Source organism: Carcharhinus amblyrhynchos, chromosome 4 (genome assembly GCF_965287045.1).
Source record: "Carcharhinus amblyrhynchos chromosome 4, sCarAmb.v2.hapA, whole genome shotgun sequence".
In the NCBI taxonomy this organism is placed as follows: domain Eukaryota; kingdom Metazoa; phylum Chordata; class Chondrichthyes; order Carcharhiniformes; family Carcharhinidae; genus Carcharhinus; species Carcharhinus amblyrhynchos.
This window is the reverse complement of record NC_137327.1, coordinates 130,326,104-130,338,319: the sequence shown is the minus strand read 5'-3', so window position 1 is coordinate 130,338,319 and position 12,216 is coordinate 130,326,104. Positions and strand designations below refer to the sequence as shown.

The 12,216-nt window shown below is 42.1% G+C and overlaps 1 protein-coding gene across 1 annotated transcript in view; it reads left to right on the top strand.

Moving 5' to 3' along the window:
• Positions 1-12,216, top strand: part of ar (androgen receptor) — a 247,025-nt gene that overhangs the window by 220,468 nt on the left and 14,341 nt on the right. Inside the window, exon 6 of the mRNA XM_080187884.1 lies at positions 10,825-10,955. Within this exon, the coding sequence (XP_080044010.1) occupies positions 10,825-10,955 (131 nt within the window). The remainder of the gene's footprint in view (positions 1-10,824; positions 10,956-12,216) is intronic.

Here is a 12,216-nt window from a genome sequence, read left to right as displayed (position 1 = left end):
TTAGGCTAGACCCTAATAATCTATTGCATGCATGACCAGTTGGGTACTTTTGAATGTCATTTAGTGTCAATGATATTGATACCAGAGTTTAACAGAGTTTAATATTTGCTATGTATCTGACAAAAGTGTGGTAAATGCTGGTACACTTTTGTAATTGTACAGTCAGATTGACTTGGATACTTGCCTGATTTGATCTGATCCTTCATAAACTTGCACATCTACAGTTCAGTGATCACATCCTTGTACTCTCTGTGGATCACCACCTTGACGTGGTAAAGAGGCTTGTGTGCTCTGGTAATCCCTTGAGTGATGCTGTTGAGAACTTTCTGCTCCTGGTAGAGCCACTCATGGAAACAAGTTCAGGCGAAGGTGACAAACAAAGCACAATCCAAGAGTTCCCCAGTGGCAGAACAGGTAAAGGAAGACTGTGCCTCTTGCTGGCTCTAAAAGTGAAAGAAGGCAGTTCCTGTTATCATGCTTCATACATCACATAAATCTGACCATCAGCTTGCCAAGATCATGCCGATGTTGAAACGTAGAAAATAGGACGAGGAGTAGACCATTTTTTCCTTAGACTCTGAGCTTGCATTGTTATCATACTGATCATCCACCTCAGTAGCAAGTTCCCACACCCCTTTCACCCCAAGATCTTTATCTAACTCCTTGAAAACATACAATGTTTTGGCCTCAACTACTTTCTGTGGTAGCAAATTCCACTTTCTTTGACGTTGAATTCCAGTAGTCAAGAATCAAAAACGTTAGGATTTTGAATGCACTGCCAGAACTCCAAATTTGTAAATGTAGACCTATGAATTGAGAACGTGAGGCTCTTTAAACCTGCTCTGCCATTCAATGAGATCATGGCTGATCTGATTGTAACTTCAGCTCCACGTTCCTGCCAACCTTCAATAACCTTTCACACTCTAACTTATCAAGAATCTATCTACTTAAAAATATTCAAAGACTCTGCTTCCACTACCTTTTGAGAAAAAGAGTTCCAAAGGCTCATGACACTTCACCTGCAGTTCAACTGTAACCAGTATGCTATCATCATTCGCAGTCATGCCCAACCCTTGACTCTGGTGAAGAAGGAAACATTCTATTCTGACCTTGATGAAATCCTTACTACAGTTAAAAAAGATTAAAAGATCATCTTTTGAGGACTTGAAAAGATCATCTTTGGCCATGATTTTGATGTCTGGTGCAGAATCATGGAATAAATGGGGTGGGAAAGCCAAAGCAAATGGTGTCCTCCTACTGACCCTTTTGTCATATTGACAAATACAAAACCGCATGGAGTCATCCTAGATCAAAGTATTGGCACCTCCTGGATTATATAATTGTTTGCATTAAAGATCTAAGTGATGTCTATCGCTCAATCCATGTCTGATGCCTGCTGGACAGGTCATAACATCGGTGATGAACATCCACCTCACACCAAGGTATCACAAAGGCCAACAGGAAGAAGGTCAATATATTGGCCTCAAAGCAGTCCAGCTGAAGAAAGTAATTGCATATGCAGCTCACGACCAATCTGGAAAATCTTCACACATCTCACTGAATTGCAGAAGAGTGTAGGATTGAATAAAGCCAGCTTCACTAGGCTCTTGTATCCAGATTATTGGGTTTGAGTATCATCTGCACTAGACTAGTCGATGAAAACAATGCTGAAATATGTAGCCAACCAGAACAAACACAAACAGCCTTCATTGCTTAGCAGAATAACCAAAGGTCACCAGAAGGTAACATTGCATCAACTGAAGTCTAACATCCACGGAAAAGTCTAAAAAATAAAGTACATGTAGGGTGGGAAGAGAAAACCCAAGAGATTCAACCAGGGCCATCAAAGACCAAAATCAAATGGACAAAATCCTGTTCACTCGTGGGGTGATGTTTTTATTCTTCTTCAGAATGTCAAACCATTCATCAATGATGGAACGAACATTCTCAAAAAATTCTTTATTGTAAATGTACAATGGCAGCTGCTCAGTACCGTTGTAGAATCCATAGGTGAACCGCCATCAGTAGGAAAACTGCATCAAGCAATCAAACGGATAAAAAAAACAGACTGTGATCCCAATGGTATTCCAGCTGAAGACTTCAAAGCTGGTAGACATTTGCTCACATCAAGAGTCCATGCACTAATCCTGTGGATATGGGAGAAAAAGAACTGCCCTCCCCCCATGGGACAATTACAACTATCTTCAGCAAGGGAGATAAATATAAACTATGCATTGAAAACTGTCAAGGTATTTCCTCCTTGTCCCGTAGCAGGCAATTTCCTTACAAGGTTCTCCTGAATTGCCTACTCCCTGTGACTGAGTAAATTCTCCCTGAGACGTAATGTAGTTTTAGACCTTCCAGAGGAACTTCCAATTTGGTCTATGCTGCAAGAAACATGCCAACAATAGCACCAAGGACTCTTCATTGGATTCAGTGACCTGACCAAAGCTTTTTTCAGTAAATCATGAGGCTCTGTGGATTGTACTCCAAAGATTTGGATATCACAATCCTTCAATTGCTTTATGATGATATGATTACAACTGTCTTGAGTGGGAGATCTGAAAAAGATGTCTTCAAAATCAGGGGATCAAGCAAGCCCATATGATCATCCCCATGCTATTTACAATCTACCTTACAGTGACTATTCACTCAGCAAAAATCAACAACCCTCTGATGCTAGTTTTGAACGCTTAGAGTCATAGAGGTTTACAGCATGGAAACAGACCCTTCAGTCCAACTTGCCCATGCCGCCCTTTTTTTAAGCCCCTATAATAATCCGAATTGCCTGTATTTGGCCCATATCCCTCTATACCCATCTTACCCATGTAACTGTCTAAATGCTGTTTAAAAGAAAAAATTGTACCCACCTCTGTTACCACTTTTGGCAGCTTGATCCAGACAGTCACCACCCTCTGTATGAAAAAATAACCGCTCTGGACACTTTTGTATCTCTCCCCTCTCACCTTAAACCTATGCCCTCTAGTTTTAGACTCCCCTAACTTTGGGAAAAGATATTGACTATCTAGCTTATCCGTGCCCCTCATAATTTTATAAACCTCTATAAGATCACCCCTCAGCCTTCTATGTTCCAGGGAAAGTAGTCCCAATCTATCCAGCCTCTCCTTATAACTCAAACCATTAAGTCCTAGTAGCATCCTAGTAAATCTTTTCTGCACTCTTTCTAGTTTAATAATATCCTTTCTATAATCGAGTGACCAGAACTGTACACCGAATTCCAAGTGTGGCCTTATCAATTACCCAACTCCTATATTCAATGTCCTGACCAATGAAACGAAGCATGCCAAATGCTTTCTTTACCACTCCGTCCACCTGTTACTCCACTTTCAAGGAGCTATGAACATGTACTCCCAGATCTCTTTGTCCTGTCTCTCTCCCCAACGCCCTACCATTAACTGAGTAAATCCTACCCTTGTTCAGCCTACCAAAATGCATCACCTCACATTTATCTAAATTAAACTCCATCTGAAATTCGTCAGCCCACTGACCCAATTGATAAAGATCCATTGCAAAAGGAGATAATTTTCTTCATTGATCAAAACTTCTAATGTCAATCACCTCTGTGCTAAAAGTAAACTGAAAACTATATACAATAATTTACAGTTTGGAGATGGTTGCAGCGTCATCCAACTCTGCACTAGATTTGCAAGCCAATCTGAATCTCTTCAATTCTGCATGCAGCAGGCTTAAATGTTGCCAAAGTGAACACACATACCAACCCACAGCTGGTCAGCAAATATTCCACTTCCACATATATTAAAGAAGAGCCTCTAGATTATGGTAAGCACTTCCCATACCATAGACCATAGAAAAGTTACAGCATGGAAGGAGGCCATTTGGCCCATCTTGGCCAAGCCAGCCTGAGAACAGCCAGTGCCCTTTCTAATCGCACCTTCCTGCACCCAACCTATAGTCCTGTAGTTTACAGCGATTAAGGTGCTTTTTAGAGTTTATGGTCTCAGCCTCCACCAGCACCTCGGGAAGCAAATTCTAGACACCTGTGTAAAAACATTCTTCCTCATGTCCCTTCTACACCTTCTTCCACTTATCTTGCATCAATGTGCCCTGGTTCTAGAATTCTCTGCTAAGAATAACAATTTTATCCTGTCCATTCTCTCTCTTCTCAATTTTATACACCTCAGTCAAGTCACTCCTCAGCCTTTGTTGATCCAAGAAAATAATTCCAACCTATCCAATCTCTCCCCATAGCTACACTTTTCTAGCCTTGGCAATATCCTTGTAAACCTCCTCTGCACTGTCTCCAAAGCAATTACATCCTTCCTATAATGTGGTGACCAGAACTGCCCACAAAACACCAGTTCTGACCTCACCAATGTTTTATACAATTCCAACATAATATCCTTCCTTTTATATTCTGCCAATGAAGGGAAGCCTTTTTCAACCAATTCTCTGTAAAGACCATTGTTGAGGAGGAGATCCAATATCGGATCAGCTGCACCAGCTCAACCTTCTGCAAAATACAACATCCAGTGTTTGACAGTAATAGAACATAGAACATTACAGCGCAGAACAGGCCCTTCGGCCCACGATGTTGCGCTGACCAATCAAAAAGCAATGACCCTCTAACCTAAACCAATCCCTTTCCATCCATAAACCTATCCACGGATCTCTTAAACGCCCCCAAACTAGGCGCATTTACAACTGCAGCAGGCAGGGCATTCCAATCCCTCACCACCCTCTGGGTAAAGAACCTACCTCTGACACCCGTCCTATAACTACCCCCCCTTAATTTAAAGCTACGCCCCCTCGTGCTAGCTTTCTCCATCTGAGGAAAAAGGCTATCACTGTCCACCCTATCTAAACCTATAATCATCTTGTATGTTTCAATAAGGTTCCCTCTTAGCTGCCTTCTTTCTAACGAAAACAACCTCAAATCCCTCAGTCTCTCCTCATAGGACCTCCCCTCCATACCAGGCAACATCCTGGTAAACCTCCTCTGCACCCTCTCCAAAGCCTCCATATCCTTCCTATAATGTGGGGACCAGAACTGCACACAATACTCCAAGTGCGGCCGCACCAGAGTTTTGTACAGTTGCAACATGACGTTGCGGCTCCTAAATTCAATCTCCCTACCAATAAACGCCAAGACACCGTATGCCTTCCTAACAACCTTATCTACTTGATTCCCAACTTTCAGGGATCTATGTACACATACACCTAGATCCCTCTGTTCATCCACACTATTCAGAGTCCTACCGTTAGTCCTATACTCTACACATCTGTTCTTCCTGCCAAAGTGAATTACCTCACACTTTTCCACATTAAACTCCATCCGCCACCTCTCGGCCCAGTAAAGATGTCCACAACTCAACAAAAATCCTAATGTGCAGAGCAGTTGTTGCATCCACGCTCATACTGCAAGATGACCTGGATTATATATCAACAAGACGTAATGCTAGGAAAATTCAGTCAGCAAAGCCTGCAGCACATTCTCCCGAATCATTGGGAGGACTTGATGAACAAACACTGGTGTCCTTCTTGAACACAGTAAAAAGTCTGACAACACCAGGTTTTAGTCCAACCGATTTATTTGATAATAGACTCACAAGCTTTTGAGGTTTCGCTCTTCGTCAGGTGAATGGAGAGTTCTGGCCTCAGACAGAGCATATAAAGCACAGACAGTTTAGAGATTACTGATTAGAATGCGAATCCTTACACCTAACCTGCTGTTCAAGACCTGAAGTGGCTGACAATGTGAGTGGAAGGAGCACTGATCACAGGTTACAGAGATGTGTATTGTCTCCAGACAGTACAGTAAGTGAGGTTTTGCAAACCCAGGCAAGTCACAGGGGTTACAGATAGTGCGACATGAACCCAAGATCCCTGTTGAGACCGTCCTCATGTGTGCGGAACTTGGCTATCAGTCTCTGTTCAGCGACTCTGCGCTGTCGTGTGTCGTGAAGGCCGCCTTGGACCTGTGATCAGTGCTCCTTCCACTCACATTGTCAGCCACTTCAGGTCTTGAACAGCAGGTTAGGTGTAAGGATTCGCATTCTAATCAGTAATCTCTAAACTGTCTGTGCTTTATATGTTCTGTCTGAGGCCAGAACTCTCCATTCACCTGACGAAGAGGGAAACCTCGAAAGCTTGTGAGTCTCTTATCAAATAAATCGGTTGGACTAAAACCTGGTGTTGTCAGACTTTTTACTGTGTTTACACCAGTCCAACGCCGGCATACCCACATCAGTCCTTCTTGAAGCCAGTTCCATAAGCGTCAGGCAAATCTCATGCACAATCAACTTCAATTTACTGGACACTGTCTGGATGTCTGAAAAACGTCTCCCCCACCAAGCTTTGTTTGCTCAACTCTCAGAAGGCCAGTGTTCTGGTGAGGACAAAAAAAACATTTCAACTACAATCTGAAGCTCCTCTGGAAGCACAGCAGCACTGACATTAATGACTGGCCTGCTACCAATCATTCAAAGTGGTGACAACCGGTCCATCAAGGTGCATCATTCTTTTTAAGTTACAACGTCTTAATGGTAAGCTAGAGTGGCAATTGAGACAGCAAGAAAAAAAAGCAAGCCCTGCATGCCAGATCCCACTACCATGTGGGGCATGCTGTCCTGGATGTCCAAAGACTTGTGGATCAAGAATTGGTCTGTTATGAAGACTCAGGGCAGAAATTCAGGACCCTGGATCCTTGAGTGCCAGCCAGTGATGACGAACCTTGAATTTAAAGCATGAAGACAATGTTTTTTGATTGCCTTGATTTTAGCTTGGCAAATATTGACAAAATTAATATTGAATGGATAATGAGTCTTTGCTTAACTAACTCAAAGATACAATATTTTCAATGTTGTTTATCATTTATTGGGAAGAAAACTATTAGAATGTGTAAAAGATATGACAGCAGAAATGTTATCATCTGTAAAGAGGATACTAATAAATCACCTAGTGCCTATCTCATAATAATACAATGAATGTGCTATTTTAAAGTTACAGATTATTGTATTCAGTAATGTATAATCAGTTGCCCTATTGCAAAAACCCAGCCTGCAGGTGCAGCAGGTGGTCAGGAAGGCGAATGGGATGCTGGCCTTCATAGCGAGGGGGATTGAATATAAAAGTAGGGAGGTCTTGCTGCAGCTGTATAGGGCATTGGTGAGGCCGCAGCTGGAGTACTGTGTGCAGTTTTGGGCGCCGCACCTGCGCAAAGATATTTTGGCCTTGGAGGGAGTGCAGAGGAGGTTTACTAGGCTGATACCGGAGTTGAGGGGGTTGAGCTATGAGGAGAGGCTGAATAAACTAGGCTTGTACTCGTTGGAGTTTAGAAGAATGAGGGGAGATCTCATTGAGACGTATAAGATGATGAATGGGATGGATAGGATAGAGGTGGAGAGACTCTTCCCGCTCAAAAAAGACAGTAGGACTAGGGGGCACAGCCTCAAGATAAAAGGGGGACGGTTTAGAACGGAGTTGAGGAGGAACTTCTTCACTCAAAGGGTGGTGAATCTCTGGAATTCTCTGCCCGTTGAAGTGGTGGAGGCTGCCTCGCTAAATATTTTTAAGACGCAGGTTGATGGGTTTTTGATAAGAGAGGGGATTAAGGGTTGTGGGGAGAGGGCGGGAAAGTGGAACTGAGCCACGACAGATCAGCCATGATCTTATTGAATGGCGGGGCAGGCTCGAAGGGCTAGATGGCCTACTCCTGCTCCTATTTCTTATGTTCTTATGTTCTGACGTGATATGAGTAATTAATTTGCCATTTAGAGATCAGTTGTAGCTCTTCAATTAGTCAGTTCCTGAGAAAAATAAGTTTTCTCTTCTTTACCCATTGAAAACTTGATTGAAACAAGTACAGTGAACCAACCTAATATCAGAGTCAGTTTGCCACTCTGTGCCCACTTACTTACACGCATTTTCTTTTGTGCCTGTCTCACCTGGTAAGCATTTTCCAGCCTTGCCTGCCCCAGAACCGGGAAGACCCAACCAAGGACCTTTCTATGGCCCACCCCTTGACGTCTACAATTCCCATGGTAGGCAGAACAGGATAATTTGCCCCCAGACCTTCCAACTCAGATCAGGTGAAATCCAGGCAGCAGTGTTGTTCTTGAAGCCCAGCAGCAATGTCCAGCTCCATCAGATTGAAAAAGAATGCCTCTTTTTGTTAGTTTCTAGGCCATGAGGGAGAAGCGGAGCGAGGAGTCCAGTTGAATCAGGATAAGAAATCGGGTCAGGGTACTCCCATGCAGTGTCGGGCATGGGGGGATACAGTGGGGCTTTCTGGGGTGGGGGAGAGCTCCCTCGGTGACAATGGGAGTCAGCTGGCAAAGTTTGGAGCAGGGCTCAGTTTGGGTCATTATAATGGTTAACCAAAAGTTAGAAGAGGTTTTAATTCTTCTGTTTTTTGAGGGCAAATATTTGTGTAACATAGCCAGAGCCAACGGGAATTTGTATTTTAAATTGCATTTTCAGATGATTCTCAATTGCCTAGAGGAAGTTTGCACATTTGGTTAATTGCTATGCAAGCTTGTACCTGGCAAGTTCCGTGAGGGATTCCCCACCAAATCCGCACCAGAATCACAGAATCCTACAGTGCAGAAGGAGCTATTTGACCCATTGAGTCTGCATTGACCACAATCCACCTGGGCCTTATCCCCATAACCCCACATATCCTGACACTAAAGGGCAAATTAGCATGGCCAATCATCTTAACCTACACATCTTCAGACTGTGGGAGGAAACCAGAGCACCTGGAGGAAACCCACGCAGACACAGGAAGAATGTGCAAACTCCACACAGACTGTCACCCGAGGCCAGAATGGAACCCGGGTCCCTAGTGCTGTGAGTCAGCAGTGCTAACCACTCCCACCGTGCTGCCCCAGGTGCTTAGAAGTTACAGGTATATAAAACTCTTGCATTATATCACACCTATAACAATTATAGCACATCTGTAACGATTTCACGGCACAATTTTTATGTTAAGAATCAGTGTTAGACATCTGTAATTGCAAACATTCCCTATGTAAAAAAGCCATCATCTCTTCCCCCCTCCCCCCCCCCACTCCCATCCCACTGCTGACAGCAATCAGGATTTCAGTAAACCAAAACACATATTCCGCATATACCCCAATTCTGTCAAATTAGATGTTCCCATACACACAGGTCCCAGTCAGATGGGTGTCCTTTATTTGTGGGGTCTTAGACAGTTGGGAAAATCTTTGCAAGTTAAAGAACTGGGAAGGGAGGCTTGCAGATTTCAGAAGTGTTTAGGTGGCCCTGATATATGAGCAGAAGAAAGGAGTCACAAGATCTTTGAATGATGGAAATACCACGATGGGAGAAATGATAACAGACTTGTTTTAAATTTGTTGGAAGTATGTTTTATGTACAAGGCTTTTAATATATTACTACGACATATAATATGGCTTAGCTTATTGGATGTGCTGATTAAAAGGCATCTCATTAATAAACTTCATAAAACAGTGATGTGAGGACCAATTCCATGACCTCACATTTTAAATGAATGGCACTTGTACTTACTGTGCAGTCAATGATGGAAGGAGATCACAGACATCGTGCCCAAACTTTTATGTGATGCTGTTCCTGTGAGCGTCGCTTCCCTTTGTGTGTTCATGAAGCCTTAAAGCTAGCATAAAATTACTTAATCGTAACTATAAAATGTAGCTGTAAAATGGGAGTGAGTTATGTTACCAATCAAAATTTGCATCCATTAGTTGCTACAAAGCATTTATTTTAGTATGACATGAAAAGCATTATATACAACATGAAAATAGTATGATGAAAATAGTTATGACAGCAAATTATACCTAGAGGACGTGCACATGTGCAAGATTGATATTTAAACTCTAGTGCCAATATTGCCAACAAGGTTAGTAATAAATCTACATTCAAAATGTTTATGCATAACATATAACAAATGGTTTATAAAATGTGAAACAATAATCGCCATCTTCCTAAGCCAATGGTCCTGTTCTGTATTTTGTTTTATGCGTTTATTTCAGATTTCCATCCTTATTCTTTTTGTCTAGGAGCTATCAAAGTCTTTGCAGACATTTCTCAGGCCTGCTTTTGGAGGATCTATGCAAAGCGATTAACTTTGACCAGTCCTCATTTAATAACTTCCTTTTCAATCTTTCAAATAACATAGGCTTTTAGTTAGTTTACCCTGAGTGGATGTATCTTATCTCACTTTAAATATGTACTCTGCCCATGAGGCAGTATTGCTCAGTAAATCCTAGCAATAAGCAAAAGATGCAATGATTAAGTTAAGTTGCCTCCTGTGTAGAGTCCTTTTTCCTCCTTAAATGGGAGCATTTAGTGAAAACCATTGTTCAACCAGTTCTATTCTTTTATAAAATGATTCAGCAATGTGTCTTGTTGTTATGATGTATATTCATTGTCATTAATTGCATCTATTTTATACATTCTGGGTGAAATTTGGTTTCCCTGATATAAGGACATGATAATGTCCAGGGGAGCAAAACTTTATATTTAACACTGGTTAGAGTGCACGTAAGCAACAAAATACTAATGATTACTCTACATAGCAGATAACCTAACAATCTTCCAGACTAAAAACTTCTCTTTGTAAAAGTTACTGAATCATTTCTACGGAAGTGTCTAAATTGTGCATTTTAAAGCTATTTATCAGTGCATGGTGTGTAATGAATATGTAGAATTAGCTGTGATATTGAACATTTTAAATAGTGGAAAAAAATTAATACATTTTTGGACAGAGCAAGCATAGAAATAATAAATTGTTATGCTGTAGTCTGTGTCTCCAGCTGATGTTCATGTATTTTCATGCGTTTATAGGCAACGGATGCAAAAATCAACTATGTATAATCTCTGTATGGAAATGCAGCGACTATCCCAGGAGTTCCAGTGGCTTCAGCTCTCTCAGGATGAGTTCCTTTGCATGAAAGTGTTGCTACTTTTTAGCATCAGTAAGTATGGGCTACTCCACTTCATGGTAAATTGCAGAAAAAAGCAGCTGAATCTGAACTCTTAATAGTCGGCAATGTTTGAGGTGTAAGTTTATTGCCCAATATTAGTTTAATTAATTTCCTTGCTGTCAGTTATGCTTTCATCACTACAAGTTATTTTCACTCGATTTTCATGGTACCCAACATGGGAGGTTGGAACTCTAATCTTCGTTATTCTCCAACCAACCTTCAAGATCTTTGTGAAAGCAATTCAAATTATCCAACCTTCCTTTTCAGACACTATCACAAAATAAGGGCTGGAAAACCATGTTTTGTTTTAGGCCAAGATCGAAGAAGGAAGGAGAGTGAGGGACGCAAAGAATAAAATTAGTTTGGAAAACAATAGTACAAAGAGGTGCAGGTTTTAGGTTACAAAACCCAAATAGGAAGTCCCAGATTATCAGGACTTTAGCCCAGTTTCCAGCCTTTTTAGCATATCACCAATAGAATCACAGTGAGAGTGAAACAGGTACACCACAAATTCCCCATCATTCCATGCCAATTTTTTTATCTAGAAGGAACATAAGAAATAGGAGCAGGAGTAGGCCATCTAGCCCTTCGAGCCTGCCCCGCCATTCAATAAGATCATGGCTGATCTGTCGCTGCTCAGTTCCACTTTCCCGCTTTCTCCCCATAACCCTTAATCCCCTCTCTTATCAAAAACCCATCAACCCGCATCTTAAAAATATTTAGCAAGGCAGCCTCCACCACTTCAACGGGCAGAGAATTCCAGAGATTCACCACCCTTTGAGTGAAGAAGTTCCTCCTCAACTCCGTTCTAAACCGTCCCCCTTTTATCTTGAGGCTGTGCCCCCTAGTCCTACTGTCTTTTTTGAGCGGGAAGAGTCTCTCCACCTCTATCCTATCCATCCCATTCATCATCTTATACGTCTCAATGAGATCTCCCCTCATTCTTCTAAACTGTAACGAGTACAAGCCCAGTTTATTCAGCCTCTCCTCATAGCTCAACCCCCTCAACTCCAGTATCAGCCTAGTAAACCTCCTCTGCACTCCCTCCAAGGCCAAAATATCTTTGCGCAGGTGCGGCGCCCAAAACTGCACACAGTACTCCAGCTGCGGCCTCACCAATGCCCTATACAGCTGCAGCAAGACCTCTCTACTTTTATATTCAATCCCCCTCGCTATGAAGGCCAGCATCCCATTTACCTTCCTGACCACCTGCTGCACCTGCAAGCTGGGTTTTTGCGACTCGTGCACAAGG